Raw genomic sequence first — 23,267 nt, 5'->3', positions numbered from 1 at the left:
TGTGGCTGTTCTGAAAGAGCTGTCCACTTCTTTCCATTCCTCTGCTCTTTCCCTACCTCCTTCTTTCAAATATTGAGACAATTTTAAGGCATCTGCACAGGTGTAATAGGCACAATGGCCTCCATCTGTGATGTGAATTAATGGTAATTGATTTGAAAAATGTCTATTAATAGCAAGCCCCTGTATAAAGCATCCGTTCTTGCTGGCTGGATCTGGATCCTGTTTTGCTTACTCTATCTGACTGGGTGATTCAATGTCCTAGCAACCCTCTGTGTTTTTTTCCAATTCTCCTAATCTCTCCCGTTTGTTAGTTTGCTGGTAATAGATTTATGCCCTTCAGTTATCAAGTCACCAAACAGTGCAAACAATTTTTCCCTGTGTACATTCTCTGAGACTCTATTACTTTCAAATAGCTTTATCAGACCTCCTTTGCCTTTCGAGAACTCTTTGCTTTTAGTCCCTCCTTGTGTTTAGAGCCCCTCATCCGTGGTAACAATTCATCAATCACTTTTGCATCCCCTCCATGGATTTGGCATCCTTCCTAAAATAAGGTGCTCAAAACTGGATATAGTATCTCAATCGCAAACACAACTCTGATTTGTATCATTTTAGCAACACCTCTTTTTCACACCTTTTTGTGTGTATATATCTGTCTAGGAAATAGGAGCAGGAGTAGGCCATTCAGCCCATCGAGTCTGCTCTGCCATTTAATTAGATCGTGGTTGATCTTCTACCTCAATGCCACTTTCCTGTGCTATCCCCATATCCCTTGATGTCATTCGTCTCCAGAAATCTGTCGATTTCTGTTTTGAATATGCTCAATGATTGAACTTCCACAGCCTTCTGGGGTAGGGAATTCCAACGATTCACCACCCTCTGAGTGAAGAAACTCCTCCTCATCTCAGTCCTATATGGCCTGCCCCTTATTCTGAGACTGTCCTCTGGTCCGAGACTCACCAGCCAGGGGAAACCTCCGATCTCTTTTCTACCCTGTCAAGCCCTGTAAAAAAATTTTTGTAAATTTCAATGAGATCACCTCTCATTCTTCGAAAATTTAGAGAATACAGGCCCAGTTTTCTCACTCTCTCCTCATAAGACGATCTTGCCACCCCAGGGATTAGAAAGTGTGCACTTGTCTAATACTTTTTATTACATCTTCCTCAACCTGCCTTCCCGCTTTAAAAATCTGTGTATCTGAAATGCTGAGTTTCTCTGCTCCTTTTTAGAATTTTGCCATTTAATGTGAGTCCTTATACTTTCTCATTAAATTTAATCTGACTGTCATTCTGAAGTTTTGTGCAGGACTGTGTATTTTTTTTTGTATTTGCAATGATTCTCATATTTTTGCTTTTCCAGTTCTTCATTTTGATGTTTTCTTTATTGAGGAAGACAGCCTGGGATTATGGTCGTCTCGCCCTGCTCTCTGACAACAATAGGTGATTCTGCTCTTTACTAATTACGACAAGGAGGGAAAGTTTTCTAATTCACTGCCTCCCTCTGCTGGCTCATTCAGTAAATACACTGTGTTATGTCTCAGGTCCAATCCCAAATCCTAGCTGAGTTGGCTTCATTATCACTGGGGTTAGGTGAGGGGAAATATCAGCTGAGATTTCTTCTCTGGATTCTGTTCAGCGACTGTGTGTGTGTGTGCCTCTGTATCTGTGTCTATGTGTGTGCCTGTGCGTCTGTGCTCTGTCTGTCTTTCTGTGTGTGCTCTGTCTGTGTGTGTGCCTGTGCATCTGTGCTCTGTCTGTGTGTGTGCCTGTGTGTCTGCGCTCTGTTTGTGCACGCTCTGTTTGTGCGCGCTCTGTTTGTGTGCGCTCTGTTTGTGTGTCAGTGCATCTGTGCTCTGTCTGTGTGTGTGCCTGTGCAACTGTGCTCTGTGTGTGTGCGCTCTGTGTTTGTGCGCTCTGTCTTTGTGCCTGTGCGTCTGCACTCTGCACGCGCGCTCTGTCTGTGTATGTTCCTGTGTGTTTGTGCTCTGTGTGTGTTCTATCTGTGCATGCTCTGACTGTGTGTGTGCCTGTGCATCTGTGTGTGCGTTGTCTATGTGTGCTGTCTGTGTATGTACCTATGCACTTGCGCTCTGTGTGTGTGCGCGTGCTCGCTCTGTGTGCTCTGTGTGTATGTGCCTGTGTGTATGTGCTCTGTGCGTGTGCCCGGTCTGTGTGCGCTCTGTCTGTTTGTGCGTGCGTGTGTATGTGTGTGTGTGTGTGTGTTTGTGTGTGTGTGTGTGTGTGTTTTTTAGCTGTGTTACCCTCTAATCTCAGTTAAGCTGCTGAGAGCTCTGCTCATGGCTGCTCACTCAGAGGAGGTGTGAGGGCCTATGAGATTGTTACCCCACCCTCAGCAACCCCAGTGTAAGTTGATGCCTTTCAAAAGAGTGGGAGACTTATAAAGAAGGCAAATGCACATGGGATATAGGGTAATTTGATAAGGTGGATTCAAATTGGCTTAGTTGTAGGAGACAGAGGGTGATGACAGAAGGATGCTTTAGTGACTGGAAGCCAGTGTCCAGTGGCGTACCACAGGGATCTGTGCTGGGTCCCCTATTATTTGTTATTTATATAAACGACATAGATGACTATGTGGGGGGTAGGATTAGTAAGTTTGCAGATGACACAAAGATTGGCTGGGTAGTTAACAGTGAGATTGAGTGTCTTGGGCTACAGGAAGATATAGACGGGATGGTCAAATGGGCAGATAAGTGCCAGATGGAATTTAATCCTGAAAAGTGTGGGGTGATACACTTTGGAAGGAGTAATTTGACAAGGAAGTGTTCAATGAGCGGCATGACACGAGGAAGTTCTGAGGAACAAAGGGACCTTGGCGTGTGTGTCCATAGATCTCTAAAGGCGGAGGGGCATGTTAGAGGGGTGGTGAAAAAGGCATATGGGACACTTGCCTTTATCAATCGAGGCACAGATTACAAGAGTAGGGAGGTCATGTTGGAGTTGTATAGAACCTTGGGGAGGCCACAGCTGGAATACTATGTGCAGTTCTGGTCGCCACATTATAGGAAGGATGTGATTGCACTGGAGGGGGTGCGGAGGAGATTCACCAGGATGTTGCCTGGGATGAAACATTTAAGTTATGAAGAGAGGTTGGATAGACTTGGGTTGTTTTCATTGGAGCAGAGAAGATTGAGGGGCGACCTGATCGAGGTGTACAAGATTATGAGGGGCATGGACAGGGTGGATAGGGAGCAGCTGTTCCCCTTAGTTGAAGGGTCAGTCAGGAGGGGACATAATTTCAAGGTGAGGGGCAGGAGGTTTAGGGGGGATGTGAGGAAAAACTTTTTTACCCAGAGGGTGGTGACGGTTTGGAATGCACTGCCTGGGAGGGTGGTGGAGGCGGGTTGCCTCACATCCTTTAAAAAGTACCTGGATGAGCACTTGGCACATCATAACATTCAAAGCTATGGGTCAAGTCTGGTAAATGGGATTAGATAGGTAGGCCAGGTGTTTCTCAGGTGTCGGTACAGACTTGATAGGCCGAAGGGCCTCTTCTGCAATGTGTGATTCTGTGAGTGAGGGGTTGGATAGTGAAAACTTAATGTGGCGGTTGGTGGGGTTAAATAATTAAAACTCACCCTCTGACCTTACTAAGTGGCTGAATTTGAGCCATTCTGTTTTGCAGTGTGGCCATTGACCCATCCAGGAGATACCAAAGACTATCCTCAATCTCCTCATGCAGTGAGCAAAGTATAAAAGACGCTGTAAGTAGCAATGCAATAATTCACAGCCCCTGCTCATCCACCCCAGTATCCTTCTTAGAGAGATTCCCCCCCTGCTCCAACTTAACACTTGGAGCTAAACCCTTAATATCACTCGGACTGCCTGTGTAATTACTGTTCTTGCGCGCCATATTTGTGTTTTCAGTTTGTCCTCTCTGACTACGCTGACTCCTTTTAAGAGGGCAGTTTCTTTTGGTACCTCCCAAAACAGCCCATTGTAGGCAGGTTGTTTGCTCATGAGGTTCTAGCCAAAACCCCTGGATTTGAAATCCTATAAGACAAGTTATTGTCCTCTACTAACAACATTGGTCACGTAACCAAGGAGAATTTGCATCTGCATCACACCTTTCACAATCTCAGGGCATCCAAAAGCACTTTTCAGCTGATGAAGTATTTTTGAAGTGCAGTCACTGATGTAATGTAGGAAACGAGGCAGCCAATTTATGCACAGCAAGCTCCCACAAACAGCAGTCATATAATAACCAGATAATCTGTTTTTTGTGACGTTGGTTGAGGGATAAACATTGACCTGGACATTTGGGAGAACTCCCCTGCCCTTCTTCAAAATAGTGCCATGGAAATTTTTTCCATCCACCTGCGGGAACAGATGGGTCTTCCTTTTGAGGTTTCGTCTGAACGATGTCACCTTCAAGAGTGCAGCACTCCTTCACTTCTGCGCTGGGAATGTCAGCTCAGACCATATGCTCAGCTCTCAGGAGTGGGACTTGAACCTGCAGCCATCTGACGCAGGTGAGAACACTGCCCAATGAGCCATGGCTGGCACCGATTTCCTAGGCCCCCATTGCTCACTGGCTCATTACCGCACATGGGGAGTTGGGGTGGGGTGCATTTACTGACTGCCGCGGCAGAAAGGGCTTCCTGCCCTGCTCTCTCTACCCCAACGCCCTCAGTGGGCTGCAGGTGACTGAATCTAGTTGTGATGAATGCTGACCGATTCTGTTTTCATTTGCAGGGCTTTTGCTCATGGCTACCAAACATCTTTACTATGAAGTAAGTGTCCTACCTTCTCGAATGAGGCCCGTCTCTTTGTTTCCCAGCTGCTACACTGGATGGGAAGACATCATTTGAAATGGGGGCAGGAGGAGGGGTGGTGCTGTTAGGTGATGCCTCCTGGTTAAATAGCACGTCGACACACACACTCACTTTGCTGAGGGATGATCACTCAGGCGAGGAGTCGGGGTTGGGTGCGAGTGTGGTGATTAGTAAACCATAATCAGCTGGGAAGCTCCACCTTCAGTTGTTTGACGCTGGTGGACTGGGATGGGAAGTTTTGGAGTAAACCCCTAAAAATGGAATATGGAAGGTTCATTAGCTGTTCCGATGACCGCGAGAACTCTCACTATTGATGGAGAGGGTGGGGAACTCAGGAGTGTAACGTTAAAAGAGCGAGGGAGAAAATGGAGATTTGGCACCATCACTGAAGATGTCATGGACTAGTGGAAGGGACTGTGTGACCGTGAAAGTCTTCTCCAGAAAGTACTGTTGGTAAAGTTGACCATGAAGCTCGTTAGATTGCTGGTGACAATACAATTTGTTCATTGATGTCCTTTAGGGGAAGAAACCTGCCGTCCTTAGCCAGTCTGTCCTGAATGTGTCTCCAGTCCTCAGCCCCAAGTGATTGACTCTTTAACTGTCCTCTGACATTGCCTAGCATGGAGAAGGCCCATCACCATCTTCTCAGGGGAAACTAGGGACAGACAATGAATGTCACCCTTTCCAATGATGCCACCATGCTGAGAATGATTAATACATAAAATAAACTGGGCACTGCGCAGTGGTGGGCACCATGACCAGAGTCATGGTTGGAGCGCTAAGCTTTGAGGTGGCTTTTGAAAAAGGGAAGAGGTGGAGAACATTCTAGAGTGAGGGGCTGAGATGCTAAACACCCCATTAAAAATGGTGATGAGGAGGTGGGGTACAAAGGAGGCTGGAGCTGGAAGAGCAGAAGGTGCATGGATCATTGGGCTGGGAACATTTCCTTGAGGTAGTGAATTTCAGGCTTCTGCTCCACCAACGATAACTGGGGAGGGGGTTAGAGTTCTACCATTGAGCCAAGACTGACACCTGGAGTAACTCAATGACTGAGAGGTTTTCTTGAGACGTGATAAGGGGCTATGGAAACACAAGTCTGTCTTTCTTTCGCCCAGACTGTTCTCACATACTCTTTTGTGTGTTTTCTGCAGGGAGAGTGAGATACAAGAACAGTGCGGAGATGATGCCATCCACTATCTGTCTTTCCAACGTCACATCATCCTCCTCCTGGTCCTAATAAGCATCATGTCTGTGGCCATCATTTTACCTGTAAACCTGTCTGGTAGTTTGCTGGGTAGGTGGAGTTTAACCTGTCAATTCTCTCCCCAAACTCCTTCCTTTTGTGAACTGAACAGGCTGGAACTCCTATCCTTAGAAAAGAGATTTGTATTTGTATGTGGTAATGCTGGTAATGATTGGTGTACAGTCTAGTTACTGCCACTCACTGCAAACCATTGTATATGTCTGAGATGTGATGGAATGCTGTAAAAATACAAGTCTGCTTTTTTTTTAAACCTACAGACCGAAATCCTCAAAGTTTTGGAAGAACAACAATAGGGAACATAAAGATTGAGTAAGTGTGGGGTTGGGACTGAATGTGGATAATGGTGCTATGTTGGATGATATCAGCTAGACCTACCATATTTTGTTTCAATGGGAGGAGGTGGCCATTTTTCAACTGCGAACACCGACACTGTTCGCAGGCTATTCCACCATGAAGGAAGCCTTAGGCTTGTTGCTAATCCTGCCATGTATAGGTCCTAGGCCTGGTGCCGGTCCTGTTGTGGGTCAGTCCAACCTTGCCCTGGGGATGCAATAGGCAATTTAAATCACAGTTTTATACCTAAAGTTACTGTGTGTCTGAAATGTGATGACTTCAGTGGCCTGAATTCCATTTTGTGTTGCAGGAATAACTTGCTGTGGCTTCACACCATTTTTGGAGTGATCTATCTGGTCCTCACCATCTTTGTTCTGAGGCACCATACCTCTAGCATGCAAAACAATGAGGATGATGTGGTAAGTTAGCGTTTTCAACTCTCTCACTTTCAGCCCCATATCTTCCGAAGGGACTTACAATTTAAACCTCCAACATCTTTGCTCAGGCTCAGAATATGTGCTCTCATAGACTGCCAATGTTGGCTGTGCAAGACATCATAGCTGAGCCTGTAATTGTCCTTGTACAAGTTCTATCACACTACAGCTTCCTTTTGGATGGCTCAGCTTAGACGGGCCAACTGGCCTCCAACAGCTGTAACACTCTGCAACTCTGTAGGCCGGTAACAGGCATCCTTATTCTTCGCAAGCAGCAGTTTTAGTGCCTTGGCCTCTTAAGTATGCTAAAATCCCATTCTATCTGAATCTAGAGGAGATTTGGTAGAGGTGTTCCAAATCACAAATGATTTTGCTGGAGTAAATAAGGAGGAACAGTTCCAGTGGCAGAGGTAAAAGCAAAATACCGTGGAGGCTGGAAATCTGAAACAAAAACAGAAAATGCTGGAAAAGCTTAGCAGGTCACACAGTATCTGTGGAGAGAGAAAAACAGAGTTAACGTTTCGAGTCCGTATGACCCTTCTTCATAGCTCTGAAGAAGGGTCATACGGACCAGTGGCAAAGGAGTTGGTAAACAGATGACACAGATTTAAGATGATTGGCAAAGGACCCGGAGATGACATGGGGAACCCTTTTCATGCAGGACGTTATGATCTGGGGTGCACTGCCTGAGAGTTGGAAGCAGATTTAAAAGAGAATTGGACAAATACTTGCTGAGGGGAAAATAGTTGCAGGGCTATGGGGAAAGAGCAGGGGAGTGGGATTATTGGATAGCTCTACCAAAGGGCCAGCAGTTACAATGGGATGAATGACCATCTCCTGTTCTGTATCATTCTATGATTCATCTCTTCTCAACTCTCCTGGGTTGAATCCAAACCAATGCATGTGCAATCGCTATTGCCCTGGGATCCTTTTAGGGGTTGACGGGGCATGGTAGTGTAGCGGTTCCATTACTGGATTAATGATTCAGAGGCCGGGAACTAATAATCAGTTAATTAGTTAACTAATAATTAATAACTGATAACTAGTTTGAACTGGTCCCTAGCCAGCTGTGGCTGACTCAGCTTTGCTGGAATCTGAGCTAGCAAGTTTAGCAGATGCACGAAGTAAGTTGCGTGAATGTGGCAGTGGAGGCTGGGTGCTTAAATCCGGGAATTTGGTAAATGAGGGAATTCAGTGCAGTGAGGAAGGAGGTACTCTGCTGGCCTTCACAAAAAGGAGCAGTACAAGAGAGGAAGCTGGAGAGAGCAGGACCCAAGAGCTGAAGTCCGGAAGCACTAATTAGACATGCACATAGGTGATTGGTGAGCTTTAAGTTTTTTTCCCCTCTCTAAACTGGGGCAGTAGTTTAAACTGGTACTGGGGAGATATAAGTATTATTTATGTTTTATTTATTTGTTCACGGGATGTGGGCCAGCATTTGTTGCCCATCCCTTGTTGCCCTTGAGAAGGTGGTGGTGAGCTGCCTTCTTGAACTGCTGCAGTCCATGTGGTGTAGGTACACCCACAGTGCTGTTAGGAAGGGAGTTCCAGGATTTTGACTCAGCGACAGTGAAGGAACGGCGATATATTTCCAAGTCAGGATGGCGAGTGGCTTGGAGGGGAACTTCCAGGTGGTGGTGCTCCCATCTGTCAGCTTCCCTTGTCCTTCTAGGTGATAGAGGTCACGACTTTGGGTGGTGCATTACTAGCATATCATAACGAGTTAAAGTCCATAATATCGCTATGGATAAGTGCTGAGTGATGTTCTAAACTTGAAACTTAATTACTGTAGTTAAATAAAAACAAAATATAGATAGCAGAGCAGGAGATATATGGCAGCTGTAGCATGTGGTAGCTGACAGACACCAGTGCGGTCCACGACAATCACATCTGCACTAAGTGTCTGTAGCTCGAGTAACTTTCACTTTAGAGTATCAGGGAGGGGGAAAGTTACCTGAACACTTTGTTCCAGGAGGCAGTCACACCTCTTAGTGACTCAGTACTTCTGATTTGGTCTGTGGTCAGGGACAGGAGTGTGTGACTGTAAGCGAGGCAGGTATGGAAATGCAGAAAGTAGTAATAGAGGAGCCTCAGCCCTTACAATTGCCCAACAGGTTTGAAGATCTTGCAGCTTTTATGAAGCTGAGCAAGGACTGCAGGGAGGATGAGCAGACTGACCGTGGCACCCTGGTGCAGGCAGCCATTCAAGTGGGGCAGTAAAAAGGAATGTAGTTGTAATAGGGGACAGAATAGTTAGAGGGATAGGCACTGTTCTCTGCAGCTGACAGCATAAGTCCTGAAGGCTGTGTTGCCTGTCTGGTGCCAAGGTGAAGGATATCTCCTCAGGGCTGGAGAGTAACTTGGAGTGGACGGGAACATGCAGTGGAGGGGAAGGATCCAGTTGTTGTAGTCTACGTAGGTGCCAACGACATAGGTATGACTAAGAAAGAGCTTCTGCTGAGGGAGTATGAGCAGTTAGGGACTAAATTAAAAAGCAGAAACACATAAGGGATTGCTACCTGAGCCACGAGCAAATTGGCACAGGGTAAATAAGATCAGGGAGTTGAATGCGCGGTTCAGAGATTGGTGTGGGAGAAATGGCTTTTGATTCATGGGCCACTTGCAGGAGAACTGGAGAAAAAGGGAGCTGTACCATTGGAATGACCTTCACTTGAAATACACTGGGACCAGTGGTACTGATAATTATATAATGAGGGCTGTAGAGAGGGTTTTAAAGTAAATAATGGGGGAGAGTGTTCACATGAGGGGAAATCTGGAAAGTTAAAGAGAAAGGACAAGGCAGGGTAGCAATAATGGCAACGAGAGGTTATTTTTCTTTATTCTTTCCTGGGATGTGGGTGTCGCTGGAAAGGCCAGCATGTGTTGCCTATACTCTAGTTGCCCTTGAAGTGAACAGCTTGTTAGGCCACTTCAGAAGGCAGTTAAGAGTCAAAAACATTGTGGTGGGTCTGGAGTCATGTGGAGGCCAGACCAGGTGAGGATGGCAGATTTCCTTCCGTAAAGGGCCTTAGTGAACCAGATGGGTTTTACAGCAATCAATGGTAGTTTCATGGTCACCATTACTGAGACTAGCTATTGAATTCCAGATTTATTAATTGAATCTAAATTTCACCAGCTGCCATGGTAGGATTTGAACCCATGTCTCCAGCTATTAGCCTGGGTCTTGGGATTACTAGTTCATTGACATTACCACGACAGCAGCATCTCCCCACTGACAGTGTATCAAGAAGGGACAGAGCTTGCAAAAGAGTGAACCAGCAAATAAGGGCAGAGTGGGGAGAAATGGTGCCACATAGGTTACTGCACAGGATAAGAGCTCATGGTGTTGGGGGTGATATATCAGCATGGATAGAGGATTGGTGAACTATCAGGGAACATAGAGTCGGGATAAATGTGTTGGTTTCAGGTTGGCAAACCGTAATTAGTGGAGTGCCACAGTACTGGGGCCTCAACCATTTACGAACTGTATTAATGACTTGAATGAAGGGACAGACTGTAAGTGAATCCAAATTTAGTGATAATACAAATATAGGTAGGAAAGCAAGTTGTGAGGAGGATACAAAGGCTCTGCAAAAGCTATAGATAGGTTAAGTGAATGGGCAAGAATTTGGCAGATGGAGTATAATGTGGGAAAATGTGAGGTTTCTTTTTGGCAGGAAGAACAGAGAAATAGAGTATCATTTAAATGGAATGAGATTGCAGAACGCAATGGTACAGAGAGATCTAGGTGTCCTCATACATGAATTACAAAAAGTTAGTATGCAGGTACAGCAAGTGATTAGGAAGGTGAATGGAATGTTGGCTTTTATTGCAAGGGGAATAGAAAGTAAAAGTAGGGAAGTCTTAGTCCAACTGAACAGGGCATTGGTGAGACCATACCTCTGGAGTACTGTGTACAGTTCTGGTCTTCTTACTTAAGGAGAATTATACTTGCAATGAAAGCAGTTCAGAGAAGGTTCACTAAGCTGATTCCTGGGATGAAGGGGTTGTCTTATGAGGAAAGGTTGAGCAGGTTGGGCCTATACTCATTGGAATTTAGAGGAATGAGAGGCCATCTTATGAAAACATAAAAGATTCTGAGGGGAATTGACAGGGTAAATGATGAGAGGATGTTTCCTCTCGTGGGGGAATCTAGAACAAAGGGGTACAGTTTCAAAATAAGGGGAGTCTTTTTTAAGGTGGGGATGAGGAGGAATTTCTTCTCTCAGAGGGCCACTAGTCTTTGGCATTCTCTTCCCCAGGAAGTAGTGGAGGCTGTGTCATTGAATATATTAAAGGCTGAGTTAGACAGATTTTTCATCACAAGGGAGTTGAGGGTTATTGTGGACAGGGAGGAAGGTTGAATTAAGGCCACAATTGCAACAGCCATGGACTCATTGAATGGCGAAGCAGGCTCGATGGGCCAAATGGCTTACTGCTGCTGCTATTTCTTATAATCTTATTACAGACCCCAAGTTCAAAACCCACCATGGGAATCAAGGAGCCCTAGCAACACTGGAGTCAATGGGAATCAGGGGGAAAACTCTCCACCTAGACTCTCTAGATAGTAGAGGTCGTGGGTTTGGAAGGTGCTGCCTAAGGAACCTTGGTGAATTCCTGCAGTGAATCTTGTAAATGGTACACAATGCTGCTACTGTGCGTCGGTGGTGGAGGGAGTGAATGTTTGTGGATGGGATGCCAATCAAGCAGGCTGCTTTGTCCTGGGTAGTGTCAAGCTTCTTGAGTGTTGTTGGAACTGCACTAAACGAGGGAGGTGGAGAGTATTCCATCACACTCCTGACTTGTGCCTTGTAGATGGTGGACAGGCTTTGGGGAGTCAGAAAGTGAGTTACTTGCTGCAGGATTCCTAGCCTCTGACCTGCTCTTGTAGCCACAGTATTTCTCTGGCTAGTCCAGTTCAGTTTCTGGTCAATGGTAACCCCCCAGGTTATTGTTAGTGGGGGATTCAGTGATGGTAATGCCATTGAATGTCAATGGGCTATGGTTAATTTTCTTTTGTTGGAGATGTTCATTGCCTGGCACATGTGTGGTGTGAATGTTACTTTTCACTTGTCAGCCCAAGCCTGGATATTGTCCAGGTCTTGCTGCATTTGGATACGGACTGCTTCAGTATCTGAGGAGTCGTGAATGGTGCTGAACATTGTGCAATCATCAGCGAACATCCCCACTTCTGACCTTAAGATGGAAGGAAGGTCATTGATGAAGCAGCTGAAGCTGGTTGGGCCGAGGACACTACCCTGAGGAACTCCTGCAGTGATGTCCTGGAGCTGAGATGGCTGACCTCCAACATCCACAACCATCTTCCTTTGTGCTAGGTATGTCTCCAACCAGTGGAGGGTTTCCCCCCGATTCCCATTGACTCCAGTTTTGCTAGGGCTCCTTGATGCCACACTCGGTCAAACGCTGCCTTGATGTCAGGAGCAGTCACTCTCACCTAAACTCTGGAGTTCAGCTCTTTTGTCCATGTTTGAACGAAGGCTATAAAGAAACTAAACAGAAGCTGAGTGGCCTTGGCAGAACCCAAACTGAGCATCTGTGAACAGGTTATTGCTAAGCAAGTGACACTTGATAGCACTGTTGATGACCCTTTCCATTGCTTTACTGATGATCGAGAGTAAACTGATGAGGCAGTAATTGGTCGGGTTGTATTTGTCCTGCTTTTTTGTATACAGGGCATATCTGGGCAATTTTCCACATTGCCGGTTAGGTGCCAGTGTTGTAGCTGTACTAGAACAGCTTGGCTAGGGGTGCGGCAAGTTCTGGAGCACAGGTCTTCAGTACTGTTGCCGGAATAGTGTCAAGGCCCATAGCCTTTGCAGTATCCAGTGCCTTCAGCCTTGATGTCACGTGGAGCGAATTGAATTGGCTGAAGACTGGCATCTGTAATGCTGGGGACCTCCGGAGGAGGCCGAGATGGCTCATCCACTCGGCACTTTTGGCTGAAGATCATTGCAAATGCTTCAGCCTTGTCTTATGTACTGATGTGCTGGGCTCCCCCATCATTGAGGATGGGGATATTTGTGGAGCCTCCTCCTCCAGTGAGTTTTTAAACTGTCCACCACCATTCACGACTGCAAGTGGCAGGACTGCAGAGCTTAGATCTGAGCTGTTGGTTGTGGAATCGCTTATGTTGTTTGTCACACAAGAAGAAGGGAAAACAGTGTCAAATAATTGGGAGGAATTCAAAGGCGGGATTCTACGGGCACAGTGTAGACATGTCCTCACAAAGAAAAAGGGTGGTACTGCCAAATCTAGAGTTCCCTGGTTATCCAGAAGCATACAGGGTAAGATAAAAGCAGAAAAAGAAAGCTTATGACAGGCACAAAAAGCTTAATACAGTAGAAAACCTAGAGGAGTATAGAAGGTACAGAGGTGAAGTAAAAAAGGAAATTAGGAAAGAAAAGAGGATACAAGCTCTGAAGAAGGGTCATGCGGACTCGAAACATTAACTCTGTTTCTCTCTCCACACATGCTGCTAGCCCTCCTGAGTTTTTTCAGCATTTTCTGTTTTTGTTTCAGATTTCCAGCATCGGCAGTATTATGCTTTTATCTTCTATAGAAAAAATATTGGCAGGTAAAATCAAAGAAAATCCAAAGATGTTTTCCCAATACATTAAGAGCAAGAGAATGACTAAGGATGGGGTAGGGCCTATCAGAGATGTATATGGTAACTTGTGCGTTGATGCTGAAGATGTGGACAGGGTTCTCAATGAGTACTTTGTCTCTGTCTTCACTAAGGAGAGGGATGATGTAGATGTTCTAGTTAAAGAGGAGGAGTGGAATATTAAATACAATAAGCTTAATGAGAGAGGATGTATTGGAGGGACTGACATCCTTGAAGGTGGATAAATCACCAGGGCTGGATGGATTGTGTGCCAGGCTGTTAAAGGAAGCCAGGCAGGAAATAGTGAATGCTCTGAGGATCATTTTCCAATCCTCACTAAATACAGGCGAGATACCTGGGGATTGGAGGTCTGCGAACATTGTACCAATATTTTAGAAAGGGTGTGAGGGATATGCCTGAAAATTATCGGCCAGTCAGTCTGACTTCGGCAGTGGGCAAATTATTGGAATCAATTCTGAGAGACAGGATAAACTGTCACTTAGAAAGGCACAGATTGATCAGGGATAGTCAGCGTGGTTTTGTTAGGGGAAGATCATGGCTTACTAACTTAGAATTTTTTGAGGAAGTAACAAAGAGGAGTGATGAGGGTAGTGTAGTGGATGTTGTCTACATGGATTTTAGTAAAGCATTTAACAAGGTCCCACATGGCAGACTTGTCAAAGAATTGAGATCCTATTGGATACAGGGGAAGGTGGCAAGTTGGATCCAAAATTGGCTCAGCGGCAGGAAACAAAGGCCGATGGTCGATGGATGTTTTTGCGAATGGAAAGCGGTTTCCAGTGGTGTTCCATAGGGCTCAGTGTTGGAGCCCTTGCTGTTTGCTGTATATATTAATGATTTGGACATAAATGTGGGAGCCATGATTGGGAAGTTTACAGATGACACAAAAATTGGCCATGTAATTGATAGTGAAGAGAATATCTTTTATCTCCGGAATGATTGGTTTGGTTGAGTGGATGGAATACTGGCAAATGGAATTCAATCCAGAAAAGTGTGAAGTAATGTATTTGGGGAGGGCAAACTAAACCAGGGAATACTGAATAAGTGGAGGATATTGAGAGGGGTTGAGGGAGTGGGAGAACTCGGAATGCATGTCCACAGGTCCCTGAAGGTGGAAGGACAGATGGATAAGGTGGTAAAGGAATGCTTTCCTTTATTGGACGAGATATTGAATATAAAAGCAGGGATGTAATGATGGAACTGCATAAAACGCTGGTTAGGCCACAGGAATTGTGTGTGTCACATTACAGGAAGGACATAATTGCTCTGGAGAGAGTACAGAGGAGATTTACAAGAATGTTGCCAGGGCTTGAAAATTACAGCCATGAGGAAAGTTTGGATAGGCTAGTGTTGTTTCTGTTAGAACAGAGGAGTGATCTAATTGAGGTGTACAAAATTATGAGGGGCCTAGATAGAGTAGATAGGAAAGATCTGTTTCCCCCTGGCTGAGGGGTCAGTTACCAGGGGGCATAGATTTGAGGTAATTGGTAGAAGGATTAGAGGGGACCTGATGATAAACCTTTTCACCCAAAGGATGGTGGGTGTCTGGAATTCACTGCCTAAATTGGGGATTGAGGCTGAACAGTTCAACTCATTTAAAAGGTATCTGGATCTGAAGTGCTGTAACCTGCAAGGCTACAGACTAAGTGCTGGAAAGTGGGATTAAAATGAGCGGCTAGTTTCTTTTTTTCCTCTTTCTTTTGGCCAGTGCAGACACAATGGGCTGAATGGCCTATCCTCTGCTGTGACTTTACTGTGGTTTCTATAGTTTCTAGGTGTCTGTCTACGAGAAGAGGGTATGCAGTCCATATCGCACAAACAGAAACTTTGCATATGTCGTTTGCTTAGTAGTTTGGAGTCTTGCACAGATGTAGCAATACTCTTCTTCATGATTATATCCTCATGCTCTCCCCCTCCCTATTTCTGTGATCTCTTATAGCCCTGAGAACTTTGTATTCCTCCTTCTCTGGCCAATTGTCCATCTCCCATTTCACACCCACCATTGGGGCCATGCCTGCGGTTGTCTGGATCCTAAGCTTTGGAATTCCCACCCTAAACCTCTCTGCCTCTTAAACTCTTCAAGATCTTTTAAAACCTACCTCTTTGACTGAGCTTTTGGTCACCTGTCCTAATATCTCCCAAAATTTTGTCTGATTATTCTCCTGATGCTGGGATAAGGCTGCCAAATAAATGTTGTAGTTTAAGGACCTGGTTAGTTATTCTACTCACCAACGAGTTAAAGCTTTGACACTCCCCTCCCAATGCTGGTCTGTTTTTCCGTACATGGTGACTTAAAATCATTTCATTAGGCTGGTGGGAGTACGATAAACCTGTCAATGCACTATTTACACACGCACAGCTTCTGCCTTCGCAACCTTTATGAAGGTATGACTGGAATGATTTGAGGAACTATCCATCGTGGCCTTCTGTGACAGCTCAACAAGTCAATGAGTGAGCAGCTGACCATATTATTTATCTTTTCACAGGAAATAGGCATTGCTGGAAAGGCCAGCATTTATTGCCCATCCCTAACTGGCCTTGAGAAGGTACTGATGAGTTGCCATCTTGCACTGCTGCATGGTTGTTGGGGAGGGAGTTCCAGGATTTTGACCCAGCAACCGTGAAGGAACAGCAATATAGTACCAAGACAGGATAGTGTGTGGCTTGGAGGGGAACTTGCGGTTGGTGATGTTCCTATGTGTCTGCTGCTCTTGTCCTTCTAGTGGAGAAAGAGGTCGCAGGTTTGGTTAGTGCTGTCAAAGGAATCAAAGCGAGTTGCTGGAGTGCAGTGAAACAAAGAGTTACATTTTTGGGGGAAGTTCTGTGTGATGTCCTGGCCAATATTTATCCCTCAACCTACATTACTAAAAGAATGATCTCGTCATTACCACATTGATTATTGTGGGATCTTGCTGTGCTCAAATTGGCTGCTGTGTTTACATTATTATAGTGTCCACTCTTCAAAAAGCATGTCATTAGCTGTAAAGCACTTTAGGGTGTCTTGAGGTTGTGAAAGGCACTGTAGTGCTATTGGTCTCTTTATGTTCGAGTGTGTGTACATGCCTTGGATGCTTCTTGCACCCATCGGTAAGGTTTAGCTGATGTTTCTCTGTCTGTGTGTGTAAAGCTTGTTCCTTTAGCATCCATATCTGTATTGGCCTTGAGGATGGGTGTGAGCGCTCAGAAAAACTGGCCCAAACAGGACAACCACCCTCTCTAGCTAACATTGCTGCAACCAACCCAGGCTGACCTGAGAACAGAGAGGAGACAAATTGTTCCAAATGTTAAAATTTGGCTAATCCTGTCACCTGGCGCAACTGTAACAATAAACTCAGTATACTGACTAGCAAATAGTAATTTCAAGTGAAGCAGCATTTCACTTGCACTTCCCTCAATTTAGTCTACTGCATTCGCTGCTCCCAATGCGGTTTCCTCTACATTGGAGAGACCAAACGCAGACTGGGCGACCGCTTTGCAGAACACCTTCGGTCTGTCCGCAAGCATTACCCAGACCTCCCTGTTGCTTGCCATTTCAACACTGCTCTCATGCCCACATGTCCGTCCTTGGCCTGCTGCCTTGTTCCAATGAAGCTCAACGCAAACTGGAGGAACAGCACCTCATCTTCCGAATAGGCACTTTACAGCCTTCCGGACTGAATATTGAGTTCAACAATTTTAGATCATGAACTCTCTCCTCCATCCCCACCCCCTTTTTTTCCAATAATTTATATCGATTTTTCTTTTCCCACCTATTTCCATTATTTTTAAATGTATTTCCATCCATTGTTTTATCTCTACCTTTTAGCCTTTTTCGATTCCTTCACCCCACCCCACCCCCACTAGGGCTATCTGTACCTTGCTCGTCCTGCTTTCTACCCTTAATTACCACATTCCTTAGATAATATCACCACCTTCAACACCTCTTTGTCCTTTTGTCTGTGACATCTTTTGGTTATCTCCACCTATCACTGGCCCTCTATCCAGCTCTTCTTGTCCCACCCTCCCTTAAACCAGCTTATATTTCACCTCTCTTCTATTTTTACTTAGTTCTGTTGAAGGGTCATTCGGACTCGAAACGTTAACTGTGTTCCTCTCCGCAGATGCTGCCAGACCTGCTGAGTTTTTCCAGGTATATTGGTTTTTGTTTTGGATTTCCAGCATCCGCAGTTTTTTGCTTTTATCTTAGCAAATAGTAATAATGTTTTGACCTGGACATCTGCTTAAACCTGCCTCTGTTTTTCCAGGCGAAATGCACTTTATTTATAACTAGGATACCCGAGGAGGCCAGTGAGGAGATCATAGCCAGTCACTTCAGGTAGGTAGCCTCAAAATATGTGCTTCTTGCCTTTCCTTACTGAGCTGTAACCAGTCTTGCTTGGCAAGCTCTAAACTTGATAGGAGCGGGAGCTGGAACTGTGCATGTGCTAGGGAGGGTGAGCTACCTTTCTGCAGTCGAGGTGAAGGCATGTTACAGGAGGGTCAGTGTAGAGAGCTTTATTCTGTATCAAACCTGTGCTATACATGCCCTGCCCTGAAGGAGAGGCATATGGACTCAAAACACTAACTCTGTTGCTTTCTCCGCAGATGCTGCCAGACCTGCTGAGTTTTTCCAGCATTTTATGTTTTCATCTCAGATTTCCAGCATCCGCAGTATTTTGCTTTTATCTGTACCTGCCCTGGGAGTGTACCTGCCCTATGTAGAGCGTATTTTAACTCTGCATCTAACCCTTGCGCTGAACCCATCCTGGGAGTATTTGATGGGACAGAGTACAGGGAAATGTAATCTGTGCTGTACCTGTCCTGGAAGTGTTTGATGGGACAGAGTACAGGGAAATGTAATCTGTGCTGTACCTGTCCTGGGGGTGTTTGGAACGCAGAGAGAGCTTGACTCTGTATGTAATGCATGTTGTACCTACCCTGGGACTGTTTGATAGGACAGTATAGAAGGAGCTTTACTCTATGACTAACCTGTGCTGTGTCTGCCCTGGGAGCATTTGCTGGCTCAGTGTAGAGGGAGCTTTACTCTATCTGTGACGTACACTGATCTGTGTACCCTTGGTGCTGACAGTGAGAGGACTGAAGGTGGAGGGGGGAATATTTCTAGTCCAGCATTAAACTGCATTCCCTGGATGAACACAAGAACAAACCTGTGGCATGTATGTATCATCCCATCGCCCTGCATTTCTTTTGGACGATGGTGGAGGGGTGGGGTGGGGGTAAGGGGCGAGGAGGACATATTACAAGGTGATATGATTTCTTGTCAGAGAAATTCAGTGGACAAGCTGAGCCAGGGTCTGTCCCTGCAGTTCTCAGTGTTTGGTAATGAGGTGGACACAGATTGCCTACTGGCACTCTCAGTCATGGGACACTGTGCTGGAGATACCGATGCTTGCTTTTCCCAGATTATCCAGAGGCATTATTTACTTTGGGAGTCTCGATCTTGCACATTATATTGGGGCACAGCCCCCTTCCGCTGTAGCTCTAGAGCACTACCTCAAGTTTGAGAGCCTGGACATCGAGTGCCAAACAGCCTATTCCACCATGGTTGGGGGATTGTGGGGGGGGGATGGTGGTGTGGAGGTGGCAGGGGTGGGCATTACATCTAAGCTCGAACACTTGATATCTAGATATGTGCATTCTCCAGTAAGTGTCACTAGATCGTGATCTGTGGTGAACTTTACCTCCTTCCACACCCAGAGACACTGCGTTCTAAGCCACGCTCACAATTTTTTAACCCTATTTTCCAGGGAAGCCTACCCGACATGCACAGTCCTGGAGGTCCAGCTCTGTTACAATGTGGCAAAACTGATGGAACTGGACGCTGAGAGGTGAGAAGCAAAATGTGTTATTGACGTGAGGTTTTGTTGATTTTAAATATTTTAACAGCACTGATGGACATTTCCCATGGCATTCCTGATGGGTTCTAGAGCAGGCCTGTAATTCTCTAGTTGCTGTCCCTTTTAAACCTATGAGAGTACAGGTAATGATAGCTGCTTGTCAATTTCTGAGATCAATAAGTTGCTTGGAAATTTCAGGCTGTAAGTCAGAAGCACCCAGCATGAAGTTCCCTTTTCTCATCGTTTCATAACTGGGGTGATCCCTGGGTATAGGATGCATGCTAACTCAATACTTCTATTCCTGCACTAGTGCGGTCTGCCCTGGCATTTTTAATTGATATAATGGTGCTGCTTCATAAGGGGCAGGAGTGTTATACTATTGCAATGCAGAATCTGTTAAGGTGGAGATGTGTTCCTATTTAAGGTGACAAAGTTTAACGGTTGTCAAATTGCTCAGGCTACTCAGACTTTTAATTGTTGTTTGGTCAGGGTAACTCTGCGAATTGGGTTGCTCGTCAGTTTTAGGCTGCGAGTCAGTAGCAACCAAGGGTTTAAGATTGCGTGGCGTGCTAACGGAGTGTGACATCTGCATGAGCCAGCGGATGTTTCTTTGGACCAGACTGTCAAACCACATGGTAAAGAATGTAGGGGTATGTGTATGTCCCTTTAAGGCTCAAGAGTGTGTAATGTCAGTGCATCCTGAAGTGAACGGTGGAGCGAGCTGCAGATTCAGCTGCAGCTTGTCTTCGATTGACTGGCAGGTTAGTTAATCTTGTGCTGGTGCGATGTTGCATTGAGAGAGAAATATGCACCGCTTTAAAATTGCTCTGCATCTATAAGAAAGAGTGGAGGAGGCTGCCCATTGCAGCAAGCAGTGTTTAGCTTTCCTACATTTGGAGACAACAGAAGCTAGGGTTGTTCTTCTTAGAACATAAGGGCAGATGTAATAAAAATAATGAAAAGTAAATAAAGAGAAATTGTTTGCACTAGCAGGAGGGCTGGTTACCAGAAGGTTTAAGGTAATTGGCAAAAGAATGAGAGGGGTGATGAGAACATTTTGTGCAGTGGAATGCACTGTCTGAAAGGGTGATGGAAACAGATTCAATAATAACTATCAAAAGGGAATTTGATAAATACCTGAAATACTTGGAAATATTAGCAGGGCAATCAGGAAAGAGCAAGGGTGTGGGATAATTGGATAGCTCTTTCAAAGAGCCAGCACAGGCATGATGGGCTGAATGGTCGTCTTCCTTACTATCAGATTCTATGAATACATATAATGGAGAACTGTTCCACTATTGCTCATTTTGTGTTAACTTCATTGATTGTGGCCTGGTTGAGAAATTGGAAGTCCAGAGCTGGCAGGACTAGGACTAAAAGTAATTTGCATGGGATGAAGTTATTAGGAAATAGAGGAAGTTTTAAGTAAGTTATGTGTGTTTTTGGGTGTATAAGTTTGAATTTAATTTTGTACTTCTGTGTTTTGTGGGTTTAAAGGATGAAAATTGAGCTTTAGTTTCACTTTAAAAGATGCCTGCATTTTAATGAGATTTTATGACTCTTGAAGGTGAGTTAAAACAAAGAAGGTAGACAAAAAACAGTGCTGTTGCCTAGCAACAGGGGTCCAGAGAGAGAGGCCCCACCCAGGCACAAAGAAACCGAAAGCAGCTTGGGTTCGGTTGGAAGCAGTTGCCACCAGAAGCAGCATAGAAGAGGGACAGATATCAAGTCCCAAACTAAAGTTGAAACCAGCTGCCAGGGGGAGCTGGAGACAGGAGAGGGAACTGCGAGGAGCAAGTTCCAAAAACTAAAGAAGAAAGTCCCCAAATCTAGGGGAGTGGAACAGGGAAGGTCCCAAGAGGACAGTTAAGTCAAAGAATAAGGACAGGAACATCAAAAAGGTCCTGTTAAGTGAAGAGTGAGGAGCAGAGAAAGCTGCAGGATGCAGATTTAAAGCAAAATAGGCTTGCGAGAAGCCAGAAGATCCAAGGAGACAGCTGAAGGTCTATAACTCTTTACTATGGGCATGTGAAGCAGTGGTGTTCAGTTGGCATGGCTGAGTATATGAGAGAGGGTGCATGGAAGAAAGCTTGAATGCACGTGGTGATCCAGGGTACAGGAATATCGGAACGAGAGCTCAAAACCCTAGAGGTGGACCCTTGTGGAAGGCGTCCTTTGGGAGAAGATTTCAAAGCAGGCTGTTTGAGTGTGGAGATTGGAAACCTTCGTGTGAAAGAAGGAGTTTAGTGAGACAGGTTGGCTCACGGTGTGATAAGCGTCTGGAGGGAGTTGCCGAGAGATCCATAACATCTGTTTGGGGTGACATCTATCACTTGGTTTCAGAGTGTGGTGCCTGACCACAGCTTGCCTATTGGTTTACGTGGCCTACGTACTTACTGTGAACATTAGAGTATAAGATAGATTTTCTAACTTGTGTTATCGTTACGAATCCATAAATATATCTGTGAAGGTATAGTTGTGGTGAAAGATTATTGTAATATAGTTCATCTTTTCTTGTTTAGCTGACTCCTGTGACTCTGTTCAGTAGCCACTCTCTCCGTTGCTAAACAAAAAATAAAAGTTAGGATCTATCAAGCAGGGTTCCACCCTGGTATCTGGCTTATCCAGTAGTAACATCAGCTGGGATCATAAGGTACACTTCTGGCTTTTGTAGCTTGTAAGGGACGCAAGTTAGAATAAATTTGACTATGCCGAAGTATGACAGAAAGAGTGCTTCTGCACAATACGTATGATATTTCCCATATATTACTAATATATATATGGTTTGAGGTCCTTTCTCTCTCCCTTTTTCTTATGTCAGCCTTCCTGGATCTCACTCAGTGATCCTTATCTGGACAGTATGTGCAGAATCTTCCCATCATCAAGAATTTTATGCAGTCGGGAACAAATGTGGGTCCCAATCCCGATGGTACTGGTTAACCACATGGAGACTTGATCTTAAGGGTTGCAGCCAGTTAAGAGGCTGCCTCCATGTTTGCCGTCCAATTAAGTATAGCAGGGATTCTTGAGATGGAGGCCCAATCATAAGGCTTGAATCTCCGGACAGTTGGCAGCCCTACAGCGGGGATGGGAGGGTGCTGCTGATGCATGTAGGGACAGCGAAGGTGCCTCCAAATTGATGCACACTTTGCAGCTTTGTAAAAATGTAAAATTCATTCATCGCCACAGCTGTCAGGCAATCATGGTGGAGGTGGAACTCCTCCATAGGATGGCTTGTGGCCCGTGGCTGTGAGCCTGTCATCCAGCAGCTCTGTGCTGGGTGATTAAGAGGAGATGCCAATGGCCCCCTGGTCTCATTTACCCGCTGGGCTCCAGCCTCACTGGGGGAGGCCCGTCTGCCATCTGAAAGATTCCGGTGGCACCATGACCATGTCCCAGTTGTACCCTCAATGGACCTAATTGGCTGCCTGTTGCTGCCAGGCAGGTATCTATTGCTGTGCGGACCCCACCTCTGGCAAGATTACTCAGAGGCTAGAGTGCATCGGGTTGGCTGACATGCTAATTCCCTAGTTTCCTCCTGGTCCTGCCTCCTAACCGTGGGGCCGGGAAGATTCTGCCTTCTGTGTTGGTATGTGGGATAATGATACCGATTTATAGGGCTTGAGATGAGCTAAGCGACTTGACCCTTGGTACCTCTTGGTCTGTGGCTCAGTTTTTTGGACACGGAGGTGTGAGGAGAGTTGGATACATTCCTGGAGGTTTTAACACATTGTCTCTCGGGTCCAATCGCTCTGAACCCACCCACCACCGACCACACTCCCACCATCAGTAACTCGACGTGTCAGTCCTCACAGGGCAACTTATACCCAAATGCTTTTGGTTATTTGATTAGATAACTCTTGACCATCAGTCTCACAGTATTTTTACCCGATCTCCATTAGTTTTTATAACTAACAAATAAAAGCAGTCAAAGGAAATGAAGACCACCCAATTTTTAAAAAAT

The 23,267-nt window shown here is 45.3% G+C and overlaps 1 protein-coding gene across 1 annotated transcript in view; it reads left to right on the top strand.

The window, feature by feature from the left end:
• Positions 1 to 23,267, top strand: part of LOC144681047 (mechanosensitive cation channel TMEM63B-like) — a 68,166-nt gene that overhangs the window by 9,050 nt on the left and 35,849 nt on the right. The window contains exons 3-10 of the mRNA XM_078542733.1: positions 1,357 to 1,436; positions 3,640 to 3,718; positions 4,710 to 4,747; positions 5,941 to 6,083; positions 6,311 to 6,362; positions 6,697 to 6,805; positions 17,711 to 17,781; positions 19,214 to 19,294. Of these exons, the coding sequence (XP_078398859.1) occupies positions 1,357 to 1,436; positions 3,640 to 3,718; positions 4,710 to 4,747; positions 5,941 to 6,083; positions 6,311 to 6,362; positions 6,697 to 6,805; positions 17,711 to 17,781; positions 19,214 to 19,294 (653 nt within the window). The remainder of the gene's footprint in view (positions 1 to 1,356; positions 1,437 to 3,639; positions 3,719 to 4,709; positions 4,748 to 5,940; positions 6,084 to 6,310; positions 6,363 to 6,696; positions 6,806 to 17,710; positions 17,782 to 19,213; positions 19,295 to 23,267) is intronic.

The sequence above is a fragment of the Cetorhinus maximus genome, chromosome 5, assembly GCF_964194155.1.
Source record: "Cetorhinus maximus chromosome 5, sCetMax3.hap1.1, whole genome shotgun sequence".
Taxonomy (NCBI): domain Eukaryota; kingdom Metazoa; phylum Chordata; class Chondrichthyes; order Lamniformes; family Cetorhinidae; genus Cetorhinus; species Cetorhinus maximus.
The sequence above is the reverse complement of the archived record's forward strand: the minus strand, read 5'-3'. Positions and strand labels throughout refer to the sequence as shown.